The sequence below is a fragment of the Tachypleus tridentatus genome, chromosome 9, assembly GCF_004210375.1.
Source record: "Tachypleus tridentatus isolate NWPU-2018 chromosome 9, ASM421037v1, whole genome shotgun sequence".
Lineage (NCBI taxonomy): Eukaryota > Metazoa > Arthropoda > Merostomata > Xiphosura > Limulidae > Tachypleus > Tachypleus tridentatus.
Window position 1 is genome coordinate 150,265,426 of NC_134833.1, and position 18,991 is coordinate 150,284,416.

Sequence of the window (18,991 nt, forward strand, 5' to 3'; positions counted from 1 at the left end):
AACAAAGAAGTATCAGAAACTGATGATTTTACTGGTGACGTCACTTTGTACAGTAGCAACAGGATTTTGTTGCATTTTTTAGTGAGAGTTGATTCAGAATAACTTAAAATGCCGTGTCACACCAAACATGCTCGCTCTTTCAGCCGTGGGACGTTATAATGTTTTGATCAGCCCCACTATTCGTTGGTAAAAGAGTAACTCAAGTGTTGGCGGTGGGTGGTGATGACTAGCTGCCTTCCTCTAGTCTTACACTGCTAAATTAGGGACGGCTAGCACAGATAGCCCTCGTGTAGCTTTGCGCGAAATTCAAAACAAACCAAACCACACAAATCCACGGCCATGAAGTATTGTACCATACATGTATCAGGTCATCCGATAATGTCCGAAAATTTAATACAGAAGGTGCATCATCATTCCTGTCTTTGTAGAAAACTTTAATGACTAACATGTAGTAGGACATGTATAAAAATGTTCAAATAAAATAAAAGAAACTAAATCAACTCCACTTTTTTCAAATCATTAATCAAATAAACCCTTATGAAGATGGATGTGTCTGAGGAGCACATGTAATGATTTATGAATTTAAAAGGACAACAATACAGTAGAAACTACACAAAACATTCAAGGTGTTTATGGTGCAGAGTCTCAATTAAAGAAAATGTTGAAGGGGTTCGAAAGTTCAGTTCAGATGACTACAGCTTAAGTGATGCGCCACGTTCAGGGTCGGGTTGAGTTTAATGATGACTTGATGAAGATTGTGCTGTAACAGTTGAAGAACTAGTACAGAAGTTTCATTCAACAGTTCACTGTCATCTGCAACAGCTTGGAAAGGTGTCCAAAACTTGGAAAATTGGTCCCCATGATTTGACAGAAGCCAATCTTAGAGCAAGAGTGGACATTTGTACTTCTCTGCACTCTCGTGAACGTAACTCACCTTTTTTGGACAGTTAGTGACTGGAGATGAAAAATGCATATTTTACAGAAATGTTAAGCGCCACAGAAAATGGCTCAATGCAGGTAAGCTGGATAGAGTACAGCCCAAAATGGAACTCCATCCTAGGAAAGTCTTGTTAAGTGTTTGGTGGGATATTGTTGGTGTGATCCACTTTGAGTTGCTGCCACTCAATGTGAAGATTACATCAGACTTCTATTGTCAACAATTCAAGCACTTAAATGTTACACTGAAAGAAAAGAGGCCTACTTTGGACCAATCGTAAATGTGTTTTGTTATACCAGGATAATGTATGGTCCCATACAGCAAGAATCACATCTGTAAAGATTGAAGAGCTAGACTGGGAAAAACTTCCGCATCTTTTTATTCTCCAGACCTTCCCCCATCTGATTATCATGTATTCCAAAGTTTGCAGAACTATCTTGATGGAAAAGAGCTTGGAACACATGAAGATGTTAAAACTACCCTCTCATTCTTTTTCTCCAAACCCCGAGAATTTTATAGAAGTGACATTCAGAAGCTTGTTAATCGTTGGCAGGAAGTAATTAATAACTGAACATACATTACTGATTAAATAACATTAAAAGTGTTTGAAATCCTCTTTTTCTGAACCTAAAATCGGGCATTACTTAAGGATGACTTGATACCCACATACCTGATAAGCTCAGTTAAATCAAGAATTTCGGGAAGAGGAGAAAACGTGGAAGGTATTTCGGTTTAACATTTAACTGGCTCTTAGTCGGAGTTCTGGGTGAAAATCAACTGCATGTGCTCAGTTTACTTTCTCTTTAACCCACTCGTGATAGGATATTAGGTTAAGCAATACGAAAAGAAACCAAAAAACAAGGCCCTGCATGGCCAAGCGTGTTAAGGCGTGCGACTCGTAATCTGAGGGTCGCGGGTTCGCATCCCCGTCACATCAAACATGCTCGCCCTTTTAGCCGTGGGGGCGTTATAAATGACGGTCAATCCCACTATTCGTTGGTAAAAGAGTAGCCCAAGAGTTGGCGGTGGGTGGTGATGACTCGCTGCCTTCCCTCTAGTCTTACACTGCTAATTTAGGGACGGCTAGCACAGATAGCCAACGAGTAGCTTTATGAGACATTAAAAAAACAAAACAAACAAAACAAACCAAAAAACACGTTGGCGTCTACACATACACATAAATACACACGAACATTACTGACACATGCATTCATGAAAGAATACGGTTTTGATCGACAAGCAAGAAAAGACCGCCGACTATCACAAAATATGGAGGGATGTCGGTAGATTCTATGATAAGAATTTGAAGTTTGGGAAATGGGACAATCCCGAGAAAACCCAATCCTAATCCCTGGTCTTAACCTGTCTTTGAGGATCCCGAAATTTGTGCCTAAAATGAAAATAAAGAATGTTGATTATTGGTACACTAAAAATACAGTAAGGTGACAGGTGGGTGCGCATTGGTACACTAAAAATACAATAAGGTGACAGTTGGGTGCGCCATGTCTTGCGTGTTTCTGCTGGTGTTGAAAAATGTTTCGTTAGCATGTTTCCTGTGCTGACTGTTGGATAAAATCTTTCGGATAAATTCGGAATTCTTTCACACATGAAACTGTTATCTAAATATAGAAATACGTGTGATACGAAAAGGAAGGATAAACACTTTGTCTCTTTAGCTAGTTTCCATATTAGCAACACTTTGAAATATTAATGGGAGTCTCAGAATCTGAGAAATGCTTCTTATTGCAAATAAGGTACTCAAATGAGGCTATAACTCAACTTTAGTAGTTATTTGTAAGCATTATTTCTTGGCCCATCCCTAGGTACTGAGGGATAGCACCGCACTTTGTGACAAACAAAAATTGAGCACTGTTAAAGAACTGGTAACTACCGTAGTTTCATGATATATATATTCATTGGAAACCAAACATTAACAATGAAGTGAAGCAATAGTATAAATCCTGAACATAATCATAAATTACGAATAAACATTTGCTCAAACGAATTATCTCGAGTTAATCGAAATGAAATGAATTTTGTTTCATGTTACCCAATCATAAGTACTTCTGAATAATGTCGCTAGATGGCAGGAGATAGTATATAAAATTTTCTCAAGTGCCTTTACGTTTAAAATATGTTACGTCGTCTCCACACGTATTTCTATTATCACGACATTCTGTATTACTAAAATCGAGAACACATAATTGTAATCCTATAGTATACGTAAATAAAAATGCTTTTAAAGAGAATATTTTTAACTTGGAGAAATACGAAAATACTTAAATATAAATAATAAATACTAATAAAACTATTTGAAACAAATTTGTCGTATAAAAACGCGAGAAAACAGTATAACGTATGGCACTGATTTTATGTGCGTATCAGACATTGGTTTACTGTACTATTATTGAGTATAATTGTACAGCAGGTTTGTACGTAACTATCTTTGTCGGTTACAAATTTTTATTATTTACGAAATACTCTTTGGTTTTTATTTTGAATTTTTATCAATAGAAGCATCTGTCTTCTTAGATAAATAAAACTTTACTGTTGTCAGTAAATTCTGGTTATACACAGAGATAATGAAATATATACCTCTGTTCATTGTAGATGATCCAATCATTTTATTGTAACTTACTGAATATAACGTTCACGAATGACCTATAATATGAAACTTTACAAGATGATGAACGCTGAATGAAAAAGTCAGTACTGTAAAAAATTACTGAGTGATTACAGTTTCACAGTTGAGCAAGTCATATGTAATAAACAGTACAGAATAGGAACGTGAAATTACAGATGGATATTTTGTATATCACGTGGTTGAAACTGACATACTTGTAATACGTCACAGTGGTTTATTTATACGCCATTTTTAACCAGTTTTTTTCTCTGAGGGCTCGTTAATAACATATTAAAGACACAGATTTTATTTGTGATAACTCATGCAGAAGTCCCACATCCGTTGAAAAACAGTGCGACCGGGATTCGAACCCACGACCTTCGGATTACGAGTCGAACGCCTAATACACTTGGCTTATGAAACGAAAGATAAAATCGTTTGCTCGTTTCTGAAAAGGAGAAAACGAAACATAAATTTATACCACACTTGTTATTTACCACATTATTCATTACCACACTTGTTATTTACCACATTACTCATTACCACACTTTGCAGGAAGTGTCTAAAATACCAAGAGAGATGTCAGTTGTTGATATGATTGTGAGTCACTATGGATGCCGAACAACAAGTCAATTGAAAACCTAATAATATTGTAGGGTTAACAACGACATTAATCTAATTTAAACTTGGACAAGCGTAGATGAAGTAAACCTTAAAAGAATTGCTTGTACAATGTTCTACAATACTAGTTTTATTTGCATTTTATAAATAAATAAAACTGCAAGTACATTTAGTACAACAAAATTATTTGTATCTGTGTTGATATCTTTATTGGAATTAAATTTAGAAAAATAATAATATTTTTGTTGTTATGACGACATATTTGTCATTTTAAACAAGCATTGGCCGCTACCTGGAAACCAACTAAATATCCAGTTGTGAGATATTATATGTATTTTATAATTCAGTAGCACGTGTTATTTTTATAACAAGATAACGAGGTGACCATTCACAAGACGCAACAATAGCTTATTTCCGGTTCTGTTAAGACCTAAAGTAATGTGTGGTTCGGACGAGGGACAACACATGAAGTTAAAAACATAATAATATTTTAGGGTTAACAACGACATTAATGTAATTTAAACTTGGACAAGCCTAGATGAAGTAAACCTCAAAAGAATTGCTTCTACAATGTTCTACAATATCAGTTTTGCTTGAATTTTATAAATAAAAAACAACATGAGATTTGTTTATAACTTATAACACTTAAACCTGGAATTGCAGTACAACAAAGTTATCTGTATCTGTGTTGATAATTTATTTAGAAAAATAATATAAAAACGTAATAATATTTTAGTTGCCATGACGACGTTGTTGTCATTTTGAACAAGCCTTGGCCGTTACCTAGAAACCAAGTTAACATACATTTGTTAAATATTATATACATTTCATGGTTCAATACAACTTTGTACTTGTTGTATTGTTGTGATTATGGCACTGTTTATTAATAATGCATTGTAATACTTATGTTCAGGGGCGTAGATTTTTTACACCCGATAGGGGGGATGACTTTTGTAACCACTTATGGCTACTGTTCAATTTACAAATTGGTAATCTCTGATTACGTGAACCTGAAAGCTGTAAACATGCAGTCACAGAGTAATTTTGTTGCCACGATACTTCAAGGTTTCCATGTAGGTTTGTATAAGTGAGGTGTTGTGAACAGTTTTCAAAATGTTAATAGAATAAAGACAAATGTGTCACACATTAACTGCCACATGAATTTATTCCTGCACACTGCACAGTATAAAAGATGGCCATTATACTTGACAAGATTACTAATAGCTTTCATTGCATGAATTACGTTTTCAAATATTAATAAAATTAGTAATTACCATTGATAAGTTTATATATACTGAAAAACTGTTATTGTTGTTTGATAAAAATAATTAAAATGTCTTTGCGAACTGTTGAAAATTACACATCAATACAATGTAACACATAATTATTCATACTTTTCATTGAAGTAAGATTCATTTAGTCCTCTAGTCTACATGTTCCCAAACGTAGACCTCCTTTGTGATGATCTGTTTATGAATTATTTCATGAGCTCTTCTATATGTATCTTGTCCACCTCATCTTTGTGAATGTGACAAACTGCCACATGGTTGAGGCAGCACTGAGACATAGTTGACCTTAACTACGTCTTCAACCATCTTAATGCAGAAAAGCTGCTGCGTTCACAGTCGCAGCTGGATACTGGACATACAAGTAAAATTTTCATGACAAGAAACACTTCACTAAACCTCTGCTGGTTTGTTTCGTGCATGTTACAGTAATCATCCTTCGCACCTTTCAGAGATACTGCTTTTGTTGTTCCTTTGAACATGGGCAACTGAAACTCGAGCCGTTGTGCAGAGATTTCTAGATAGAACTTTATAACCGAGTTGTCCATCTTGCCAGATATGATCATGTTCTCAAGTGCCAGATATTGTCTCAAGTCATTGTTGTCAGCATTGAATCTAGTGATCAGATGTTCTATGACTGTGTCCACAAATTCAAAATATTGGCTCCTGTAGTAATCTCTAGCTGTTGCACAATGGTGTGCTGAGCCATCACCTGTTATTCTTCTGGGGGGGTCTGTGAATGCGTGGTAGTTCAATAGGCACCAGATCTAGGGAAGTTACATTTTTCTCAGCTTCATCAAATATCTTGTTGTAATTTTCCTCTGTTCGCAATACCCGCAATTGTTCAACTGTCATTGCAGATGCTTCAATCATGCCAGATACTGTCACTGATTTTGCTTGGTTTGTTTGTTTGTTTTGGAATTTCGCACAAAGCTATTCGAGGGCTATTTATGCTAGCCGTTCCTAATTTAGCAGTGTAAGACTAGAGGGAAGGCAGCTAGTCATCACCACCCACCGCCAACTTTTGGGCTACTCTTTTACCAACGAATAGTGGGATTGACCATCACATTGTAACGCCCCCACGGCTGAAAGGGCGAGCATGTTTGGTGCGACCGAGATTCGAACCCGCGACCCTCGGATTACGAGTCGAACGCCTTAACCCACCTGGCCATGCCGGGCGGCTTCCTATATAAGAGATTATTGTAACCACAGTTACAAGTTTAAGACAAAATATCTCGAGAAGTTATGTTTTTAGTAGTTTAGATTCTGATATATCCCGCTGTTGGTCCAGATAACTGATATTTTATAAACGTATTTGAATAAATTAATTATAAAGAGGTTTTGGAAGTTCTGATTGGAATTCGAAACTTTAATGTAAATTAACAATAGTTAATTTAGTGGTAGATCTGAGCCTATGTCTTATATTTGTACAAGAGTTGCCGGTAGGTGGTGATGACTAGCTGCCTTCCCTGTGATCTTAAGCTGCTAAATTAGGAACGGCTAGCGCAGATAGTCCTAATGCAGCTTTACGCGAAATTCAAAACAAACGAAACCATAAATTAGTACATTTAACGTCCTCTAGTGTCATGTCCGATAACTACTGAAGATTATTCAGCTTCAGTACGGTACAAACGTAGAAGAGGAATTATCTTCTGTAGGTCTGTGAGAATGTTATACAAACATGCTTTGGTTTATTATTAGACATCTAGTAGGTATACAGCTATTGTAAAATTTATCTGACTTATTAATAATTTACCAACTACATTTATTTAATTTTATACTTAGATTGGTGTTAATTTAATGGGAGAATTGATGGTGTTGTCATGACTAAAGAATTCTGAAGTGTTGTGAGTAACCGTTGGTTATTGGATAGTGATGCTGTGTTAGGAAGATTTTTCAAATGCACGTTTCTTGTTGAGATTATAATAAAAAATGATAAATTAATAAGGTTCCATTCTACTATACAAATAATTATTTTATTTTCATGTATTATAATAACAATTTACAATAACCCATAAGACATCAAGTTCTGTTATTAATATTAATGTGCTCAAGACAAAAATGTTTAATTGTATCTGAGAATGAAATGTAATAAAAAATCAAATCCGTCTCGTCAACGAACGTCAGCTTTTCCCAAAATATTCAAGTAGTTCACGTTCCTGAAAAAAAAAATAAACACACATATATATAAGAGATACCTACTTTATTAAAAGCATTTCTAAAGTTTGGTTCTCGAGTAACTATTATAGATATATAAATAATACGTGCGGTGTATATTTAACGTTATTAAAGTAGATACATTTTGATATTTCTTGTAAGTACTGTTTGTAAATATAATACATATCTTCACACTACCTAAACAAGCAGCCAAACAGTCAGCTTCACTTCTATATCGGTTTTCATTCCCGTCACAGCCTCCAAAAATAAATTTCTTACACTTGTGGCTGTCTGGGTCGTAATAATAACTGGGAATATTAGCTGTACAAGGTCCTGAAACAGGTGGCGACTTGCAGTCTTTAGCTCGGCCTGTGGAAATATGACAAAATCATTGTCAGTCGTAAACTTATGTTAAGTGTAATAGTTAAAGCTAACTCTTTCATACACTGTAGTTATATTTGAAAATTATTAACCTATCAACATATTATGCTTGTAGTAAAAGTATTATAAAATAGTTGTCTTTCAAGGCAGTTCTAAGATATGAAACATTTCTGTGCCATATGCCTCGACATGAAGATTCTAAAATTGTTAGTTGAAACTTAACAAATAATTTATGAGAAGTTGTTGTTGTTTTGAATTAAGCACAAAGGTACACAATAAGCTATATGTGCTTTGCCCACCACGGGTATCGAAACTCGGATTTTAGCGTTGTAAGTCTCCAGACATACCGCTGAGACACTGGGTGGCAATTTATGAAAAAAAGTTGTAAAATACGAAACGCAAGAGACATTTCTAACATTATTTTAAATAAACATCAACAGAATACACAACACAAACAAACATTCACGTGATTACTATAAACCATGTACCGATATAATACGACACAATAATGTCTTCATGACGACTAAAACACAATTTCTTCAATTAATAAGTTCTGCATTTTATCAAAACATATTTACTGAGACAAAGATATCTGTTAAACTAGAATCTACAATCAGGCTTAGTTAAGTCATTAACTTATGGGTTTGTTATTTTATTTATAAAATCCAAATAAACCACGTATAGCAGAATGCTATAGAAGTTGTTTCACATTAACACTCCTACGAAAAGTGGGGCCTAATAGGCCCCAGAGCAACTTGAAAGGTTATTAATATTAGGCTAATAATTTTGTATTTAAATGAAATTTCCATTTCAATTAATGAAATTAATGAAATTTTTAATTAATGAATTAATTAATTGATTTTAGGTTAAAATTAATTCATTAATTTAGGTTCAATTAATTAATTCATTCGTAGGAGTGTTAAGATTTACTTCGTCTGGATCAGGTTTATGACACCAAACAAGAAAAATCTCTAATACCAACAAAGATGTCATTATAAAACGTGTTACTATACCAACATAGTCATAAAACTAATAAGTTAATCTAAGTTTATAGCCATATTTTATAGTTTCACTTATGTAAATCGTTTGTTATTACTCCGAAACACGGACAGTTCTGTACGACTGCATAACACCTCTCAACACCTGAGTTCATTTATAAGTATTTTAATTACATGTTTTAACAAATACAAACAATATTATTAAGGACAGTGTTTATCTACATGGACGACAGGGAAATCATTGTCTCAATTAGTAACGAACATTCATGTTTAATTAGATGCAAGTCTGTTGTTAGTTTAATATAATTATATTCTCAACAATATGTATTTTTTAACAAAATAAGGATGTTGTAACCCGATCTCCACAAAGATGTATTTATTTTTATATCATTATGTTCATGTTATGTGTTAGGTCAGATATATGTAGTGGATTCAGTAGCAATATGTTATCCGTTCCTGTAATACAAAATGCTATATTTTTTATTTATTCAGTTTTTACATTGTTAGTATTGTTTATATTATTATCAGCATTCATAGGTGACTTTAAAACTGTTTAAAGTTTTATCTAAATCTCAGATACCGACAATACTTATACATTTCTACTCTATAGTTCATGTTGATTGCATCAGCTTCTGAGATTGAAGGCCTGGCATGGTCAGGTGGGTTAAGGCGTTGGATTGGTAATCCTAAATTGGTTCGAATCCCTGTAATACGAAAAATGCTAACCCTTTCTACCATGGAAGCGTTATAACGTAACGGCGAATCTCAGTATTCGTTGGTAAAAGAATATCTCAAGTGTATTAAGACATAGCTCTCTAAGTGTTGCATTGTTTTCTTTTTATAAATTAGTTTTCAAATGTTATATTTTACACACACACTATTACACTGAAGTGTATTAAAACATTCACACTACAATATACATTTTTAATGTTTTATTACATTTTTCCAATGTTTTCTCAACATTTTCTTTTGTATACATTTGTTGGCTGCATTAAAACCTTCTTATTGTTTAGTTACATTTCTAACACTTCTAATTACAGCATTATAACTATCATTAATTAATAACAATCGTATAGAACATAACCAATTTTCGTTTCTTTTAAGAAATTCTGTAATTCAATATCGATTTGATTTTACCAAGTGTTAGCGATAAAATAAACTCACTGTTATCCCTTGTGTATTTGACATTTTTGACCAACTGTCACCAGTATCATAACAGCTATAATCAGTTAATTCAAAATTATTTTTAGGTGAACGTATAGAACCAACATGATTCCTTATATATATTATCATGTGAAAAGAAATAACTCAATAATTAAATAATTCTCAGAGTTTTGAACGTTTCATCATGAACAAACATTCATTGTCACTTTTCCCTTCAATTACAAATAAAGACCCTGTAGAGCTTCGCTGAACATTATCCTAGTTGGCAGGATAACTTAATATTCAAATTAAACATTATTATAGAAAACGTGGTTTAAAAAGCTAAGCTATAATTCGATATAATTTTCTGTACTTGTCATACGTCATAAAGTTTCTGTATTAGTATTATCTACATCAGTTGTTAATAATTCCAAGTAATGTTTAAAATACTTTTCCAAATTTAAACAAAATACTACAGTCTTCAGTATGATTAATTATTATTATTAACCCACGTTGTTAACGTATCAAAGAATAATAAACATCTGGTTTTCTTTTTGTTTATTTTAATTATCTTCAAATAAATGAACAATGTGTCAAACTACATTGTATGTAGTTGATGACAGATGTGATACATGGTCCATTCTAAACACTGCTTTTAACAACTCTTACACAACTCCAGTTTATTTTAATATCACTTTTAGGTGATGGAGTAAAAAATATTAAGGTCTTGATCTGGAGAGAAATTAAAACATAAATAAGTTACCTACTTATAACGTCACCCCCTGATACAGAACTAAGTCTTGGAATTTACAACACTAAAATGAGGGGTTCGATTCCCCTCAGTGTACTCAACAGATAGCTCGATGTGACTTTGCTATAAGAAAACACACACACCGTATCGATGTTTGTTCATCTTCTATTTTAACCATTCTTGGATCCATCAACTTGTATAACGACCGAAGTTTGAAAATATGAACTAATTACAAACATTTCTGATGTCAATCGAAAAATAATGAGTGATGTGGTAAATAACAAGTGTGGTAGTATGTAATGTGGTAAATAACAAATGTGGTAATGAGTAATGTGGTAAATAACAAGTGTGGTAATGAGTAATGTGGTAAATAACAAGTGTGGTAATGAGTAATGTGGTAAATAACAAGTGTGGTAATGAGTAATGTGTTAAATAACAAGTGTGGTAATGAGTAATGTGTTAAATAACAAGTGTGGTAATGAGTAATGTGTGTTAAATAAGAAGTGTGGTAACGTTGAGTAATATGTTAAATAACAAGTGTGGTAATGAGTAATGTGTTAAATAACAAGTGTGGTAATGAGTAATGTGTTAAATAACAAGTGTGGTAATATGTAATGTGGTAAATAACAAGTGTGGTAATGAGTAAAGTGGTAAATAACAAGTGTGGTAATGAGTAATGTGTTAAATAACAAGTGTGGTAATGAGTAAGTAATGTGTTAAATAACAAATGTGTGGAAATGAGTAATTTGTTAAATAACAAATGTGGTAACGAGTAATGTGTTAAATAAGAAGTGTGGTAACGAGTAATATGTTAAATAACAAGTGTGGTAATGAGTCATGTGTTAAATAACAAGTGTGGTAATGAGTCATGTGTTAAAAACAAGTGTGGTAACGAGTAATTTGGTAAATAACAAGTGGTGTAAATACGAGTAATGTACAAATAACAACGTGTGGTAATAAAGTAATATGTTAAATAACAAGTGTGGTAATGAGTCATGTGTTAAATAACAAGTGTGGTAATGAGTAATGTGTTAAATAACAAGTGTGGTAATGAGTAATGTGGTAAATAACAAAGTGTGGTAATGATAGTAAGTAATTGTGGTAAATAACAAATGGTAGTGGTAATGAGTAATGTGTTAAATAACAAGTGTGGTAATGAGTAATGTGTTAAATAGCAAATGTGGTAATGAGTAATGTTTTAACTAACAAATGTGGTAATGAGTAAAGTGGTAAATAACAAGTGTGGTAATGAGTAATGGGGTAAATAACAAGTGGTAATGGTAATGAGTAATGTGGTAAATAACAAGTGTGGTAATGAGTAATGTGTTAAATAACAAGTGTGGTAATGAGTCATGTGTTAAATAACAAGTGTGGTAATCAGTAATGTGGTAAATAACAAGTGTGGTAATGAGCAATGTGGTAAATAACAAGTGTGGTAATGAGTAGTGTGGTAAATAACAAGTGTGGTAATGAGTAATGTGGTAAATTACAAATGTGGTATAAATTTATGTTTCGTTTTCTCCTTTTCAGAAACGAGCAAACGATTTTATCTCTCGTTTCAGGAGCCAAGTGTATTTAGGCGTTTGACTGATCGTGGGTTCAAATCCCGGTCGCACCAAACATGCTCGCTATCTCAGCCGTGGTGGCGTTATAATGTTACAGTCAATCCCACTGTCTGTTGGTAAAAAGTAGCCCAAGAGTCGGCGATGAGTGGTGATGACTAGCTGCCTTCCCTCTCGTCTTACACTAATAAATTAAGGACGGCTAGCGCAGATAACCCTCGTGTAGCTTTGTGCGAAATTTAAAACAACCATTCGTTTCCGTTATACAATCATAAAAAACAAGACTTTTACTAACTGGATTTAAATCATTGACATCTTATAATCCATTAGAGAACAATTTTTTTTTTACTAGTCCTCTCCATCTTTATGACTGACAGACTGTAAGTCATCTTCACCTACTTCCAAGGTCGTACAGTTTTAAGTTTTCTCATAATTGTACTTATTAACCTCACCTATATCTGTTTCATATAGATGTCTTAACAATTTTCACTTTCTCTAACTGTGTTAACTGAAACTATCATATATTTTCAGTGACTTTGTTCTGCTGCACATTAGCTACAAACAAATTTTGAATGCAATTCATTAATGAATAGAACAGATATATAATATACAGTTTTTGTATTCGCATTAAAAATACGGAGAAACATGATTTAAAGGATTTTATTTAGATTTCGTAAACTGTTGCATCCTTACAGTTTGCACTTAGATGAAAAGTGTGGTCTAAGTTACACGTGAAAAGTTCTTGAGCAAAAACAGCTTAGCTTTGAGCAATCATTTCTGCGCATCCCTACGTTAAAACTCACGTGATCTGTCGGTCTAAAATATTTACCACAGGTAAAGGTGAGTTGTTTTTAGTTTTGTAACTCGGATTAACGGTGGTTGATATTGAGAAACTAAACTATATGGGTAAAGCACGTGCATATACATTTGTATTGGTTAGATCAAGCAACTTAGATTAGCAGTTTCGAGATGACTTTTTTAAAAGAAAAATACAGGTAGAAAAGTATTGTTCATTTCTCATCTTTAAGCTCAAATTTGTTAAATATTTAAGGAATTTTCCTGATTAATAATAGCATTTAACGTTACGTGCTATTTACTTCAGTGATTAGTGTAAATAATAGTGTTTGTAACGTCCGTCCCTCTTGCATACGGGAAATGACAAAAAACTGTGTATCTAAATTCCTTGGCGTAACTACAAATGAAGTTATAATAGGCGTTTTAGAAATAAAAACTACCACCATATAGTTTAAAGAACCAGGATTGGTTAATGATAAAAACCTATTTCGTATAATACAATTGCGATCTCTTGGCTAATGTTAATAATTTTTGAGTGTAGCTTTCTTATTGAGGTTGTTTAGTATATTGATTGATATTTTGTTTTACCCACTATCATGCCATTAATTCAGTAAAAACCGCAGCCTAACAAACTAATGAATAAATATTTACTATAAACATCTTACCAACTAAGTGTAGTTACCACATTTGTAGCTAATATTGAGTCTATTTCTTTCAGTCTCATAATTAATCTATTCTCTTTTCACACACAAGGTGTTTTATTTATTAAATTAACAGTTTAATTCAACACCTAGAGGGTAAATTATTTTCAATAATGTCTGGTGTTGTGCAATCTTTAATATTTACCGTTTATTTAACAACAAGTTTCATAACTAAGCTGAAGTATTTAATTATAAATACATACTCAGTGAAAAAGCTAAACAATTACTGATACGAAACAAAGAAATAACAATGAATCGGAAGCGTTTCATGAAGAAAGATACACAGAAACAGTTACTGAGTTTTATGAACCAATAATTTAAATTAGCAACTTACTTTATTTGTTTTCGAATGTTGCGCAAAGCAATTCGAGGGCGATGTGCGCTAACCATCCATAATTTAATAGGGAAGACTAGAGGGAAGGCAGCTAGTGATCACCGCCCACTGCCAACTCTTGGGCTACTCTTTTAGCAACGAATAGTGGGATTGCCATTCAATTTCTAACGCCCCCACGGCTGAAAGAACGAGCATCTTTGGTGTAACGGGGACTTCCACCCGTGACCCTAAGATTACGAGTCGAACGCCTTAACCCACCTATTGATGCCTGGCCATATTAGCTACTTGATAAACCAACGAAAACAATATAAATGTTTGAATGAAATGTAATATTAGATGTTTACAATTGTAGAGCAGCAAGAACTTTTATCACCAGTTTAATAAATAAACCAGATTTAATTGTATAAATAATTGAAACAACAGGAATATTAAGTAAATAGAAAAGTTTATTATAGGAAGTGTTTATATAGAATAATGTTAGGTTTACCACTAGTTGATATAATAATAATGTTAGGTTTACCACTAGTTGATATAATAATAATGTTAGGTTTACCACTAGTTGATATAATAATAATGTTAGGTTTACCACTAGTTGATATAATAATAATGTTAGGTTTACAACTAGTTGATATAATAATAATGTTAGGTTTACAACTAGTTTATATAATAATAATGTTACGTTTACCACTAGTTGATTTTATAATAATGTTAGGTTTACCACCAGTTGATATAATAATAATGTTAGGTTTACCACCAGTTGATATAATAATAATGTTACGTTTACCACCAGTTGATATAATAATAATGTTAGGTTTACCACCAGGTGATATAATAATAATGTTAGGTTTACCACCAGGTGATATAATAATAATGTTAGGTTTACCACTAGTTGATATAATAATAATGTTAGGTTTACCACTAGTTGATATAATAATAATGTTAGGTTTACAACTAGTTCATATAATAATAATGTTAGGTTTACCACCAGTTGATATAATAATAATGTTAGGTTTACCACCAGTTGATATAATAATAATGTTAGGTTTACCACCAGTTGATATAATAATAATGTTAGGTTTACCACTAGTTGATATAATAATAATGTTAGGTTTACCACTAGTTGATATAATAATAATGTTAGGTTTACCACTAGTTGATATAATAATAATGTTAGGTTTACAACTAGTTGATATAATAATAATGTTAGGTTTACCACCAGTTGATACAATAATAATGTTAGGTTTACCACTAGTTGATATAATAATAATGTTAGGTTTACCACCAGTTGATATAATAATAATGTCAAGTTTACCACCAGTTGATATAATAATAATGTCAGGTTTACCACCAGGTGATATAATAATAATGTTAGGTTTACAACTAGTTGATATAATAATAATGTTAGGTTTACCACCAGTTGATATAATAATAATGTTAGGTTTGCCACCACTTGATATAATAATAATGTCAGGTTTACCACTAGTTGATATAATAATAATGTTAGGTTTACCACTAGTTGATATAATAATAATGTTAGGTTTACCACTAGTTGATATAATAATAATTTTAGGTTTACAACTAGTTGATATAATAATAATGTTAGGTTTACCACCAGTTGATACAATAATAATGTTAGGTTTACCACTAGTTGATATAATAATAATGTTAGGTTTACCACCAGTTGATATAATAATAATGTCAAGTTTACCACCAGTTGATATAATAATAATGTCAGGTTTACCACCAGGTGATATAATAATAATGTTAGGTTTACCACCAGTTGATATAATAATAATGTTAGGTTTACCACTAGTTGATATAATAATAATGTTAGGTTTACCACTACTCCATATAATAATAATGTTAGATTTACCACTAGTTTATATAATAATAATGTTAGGTTTACAACTAGTTGATATAATAATAATGTTAGGTTTACCACTAGTTGATGTAATAATAATGTTAGGTTTACCACTAGTTGATGTAATAATAATGTTAGGTTTACCACTAGTTGATATAATAATAATGTTAGGTTTACAACTAGTTGATATAATAATAATGTTAGGTTTACCACTAGTTGATATAATAATAATGTTAGGTTTACCACTAGTTGATGTAATAATAATGTTAGGTTTACCACTAGTTGATATAATAATAATGTTAGGTTTACAACTAGTTGATATAATAATAACGTTAGGTTTACAACTAGTTGATTTTATAATAATGTTATGTTTACAACCAGTTGATATAATAATAATGTTAGGTTTACCATCAGTTGATATAATAATAATGTTAGATTTACCACTAGTTGATATAATAATAATGTTAGGTTTACAACTAGTTGATATAATAATAATGTTAGGTTTACCACCAGTTGATACAATAATAATGTTAGGTTTAAACTAGTTGATTTCATAATAATGTTAGGTTTACTACCAGTTGATATAATAATAATGTTAGGTTTACCACCAGTTGATATTATATTAGGTTGAGGAATAATTCGTGAGCGTTTTTAAATAATTTCATTCAAGCATTACATGCAAGACTATACAATACTTCAATGCATGAACACATTACATCCAAAACATTTATTATGATACTTTATTTCATGTAATACCTAGGTATATAGTATGCATTGTTCTAAACAAAATTGCAAGAAATTAAATGCGAAAAGCAGATGGTGTCGAAAATGCTCGATTTTGTCCACTTGACATTCCATTTAATGAGCTGAAAATGAAAGCAAAAATTAAAGACATATGAAAATCAAACACACCATCTATTAGAGCAAAAAATTATCTACCACATGACATGAAATATTTTGTGAAAGCGTTTCATTTATGAATATATTTTTTTAACTTGAAAAAACGCTCACGAATTATTCCTCAACCCAATAATAATGTGAGGTTTACCACTATTTAATATAATAATAATGTTAGATTTACCACTAGTTGATATGATAATAATGTTAGGTTTACCACCAGTTGATATGATAATAATGTTAGGTTTACCACCAGTTAATATAAAGTTATTCCAGCCGTATGTATAGCTTACATCTTTACTGTATTTCAGTTAAATCAAAGTTTAATGAACAACAATAAGACATTAAACATTATTAACAAACCTGAACAAGCAGACAAACAGTCTGCTATTGTTTCATATCGGTTTCCGTTCCCGCCACAACCACCGAAATTAAATTTCTTACACTGGTGGCTTTCGGGATCGTAGTAATATCTTGGTATAATAGCTTCACAAGGTCCTGTAACAGGTGGAGACTGGCAGTCTTTATCTAGACCTGTGAAAGTATAAAGTGATCATTACCTCTTGAAGTTGGTTTGGTTGTTTTTTTTTTAATTTCACGCAAAGCTACACAAGGGCTATCTGCACTAGTCGTCCCAAATTTAACAGTGAAATACTAGAGGGAAGGCAACTAGTGATCGCCACCCACGGCCGCCAACTATTGGGCTAACGAATAATGGGATGGACCGTTATATCATAACACCCACATGGCTAAAAGGGCGAGCATGTTTGGTGACACTGGGATTCGAACTCGCGACCCTAAGATTGCAAGTCGAACGACTTAACACACCTTGCTTTGCCTGACCACCCTCTCCTACTAGGTAAGGCCCGGCATGGCCAAGAGTAGCCCAAGAGTTGGCGGTGGGTGGTGATAACTAGCTGCCTTCCCTGTAGTCTTACACTGCTAGATCAGGGACGGTTAGCACAGATACCTTGGAGTAGCTGTGTGCGAATTTCAAGAACAAACAAAAACAAACCTACTAGGTACATTAAATTTAGAATACCTTAGGATACATAATAACTGTTCAATACACTATATTGAAAAGTGAAAGTTTTAAACCTAACATCAGTTTACGTCCACAGTTAGAATATTTTTAAACTATTATTTTCCAGGTAATTCTACCATATGAAACATTGTGTGCTACATATCCTGACATCGAAATTCTAAAGCTGTACTCAAAAACAAATCAATTTATTTTATGAAATAAAAATGAAATAGCATAATTATAAACATGATTTTCCTCATGATTGTTACAAACAACAAACAACTCCTACCTGTTGTTACTGACAAGTTACCCGGTGTTATCCCCAGTAGAACAACTAATGTTATCTCTTTAAACATATTTATCTTCGTTAGTTGAAAACTGACAAAAACAGACTAAGTCGTAACTAATCATGGATGCTTTTATATAAAACTTCTCATAAAGTGACATTGACAAATAATCTAACCTTCACGCGACTTTCAGGACTTGTATAAGTTCGGAAAAACTAGAAACTTTAAATGTTGTTATAATGTACTGAACCGGTTTTATTAAACTTAAAACAAAATAAACTTAGCAATAAATTAACACGAAATAAAAATAAAATAACTTATCTAACAACAAGTGAGTTTTCTCATGTTCCATGCAGACAGTTCTCACAGAACACGTCACAAACATATAACCACACCTGTGGCTACTGACAAATTGAAAATGTGACGTCACCACTAGAACAACCAATAGTTTTCTTTATACGCCTGTCTCGTGTATTACTCAAAATCTAAGTTTGAATCGTGAGTCTAAATCCGTAATTAGATTTCAAAATGGTCAAGAGATGACTGAACTACAAGCTGAACGTTTGTGCTTCAAATATGACTACACGAGTCCAAAATATACATTTTCTGTTGTTTGGTCTCTGACACCATAAA

At 32.6% G+C, this 18,991-nt stretch overlaps 2 protein-coding genes across 3 annotated transcripts in view; one reads left to right on the plus strand and one right to left on the minus strand.

Moving 5' to 3' along the window:
• The window catches only part of LOC143226646 (actinia tenebrosa protease inhibitors-like), a 128,158-nt gene that overhangs the window by 16,112 nt on the left and 93,055 nt on the right, over positions 1-18,991 (plus strand). The window lies entirely within an intron of this gene.
• On the minus strand, positions 7,422-18,442 carry LOC143226648 (kunitz-type serine protease inhibitor A-like). The gene is made up of 4 exons (XM_076457878.1): positions 18,361-18,442; positions 17,411-17,581; positions 7,823-7,993; positions 7,422-7,626 (listed from the first exon to the last, which is right to left on the minus strand). The coding sequence occupies exons 1-4, from the start codon at positions 18,425-18,427 to the stop codon at positions 7,619-7,621; spliced, it is 417 nt and encodes a 138-aa protein (XP_076313993.1). The 5' UTR covers positions 18,428-18,442; the 3' UTR covers positions 7,422-7,618.

Bases quoted from the DNA above. Each gene is read 5' to 3' on its own strand.
- LOC143226648 (XM_076457878.1), bottom strand. From the start codon at position 18,427: ATGTTTAAAGAGATAACATTAGTTGTTCTACTGGGGATAACACCGGGT. The intron at 17,582-18,360 runs GTAGGAGTTGTT...ATACTTTCACAG, and splicing joins TAACTTGTCAGTAACAACAG to GTCTAGATAAAGACTGCCAG. The intron at 7,994-17,410 runs GTTTGTTAATAA...ATATTTCCACAG, and splicing joins CTGTTTGTCTGCTTGTTCAG to GCCGAGCTAAAGACTGCAAG.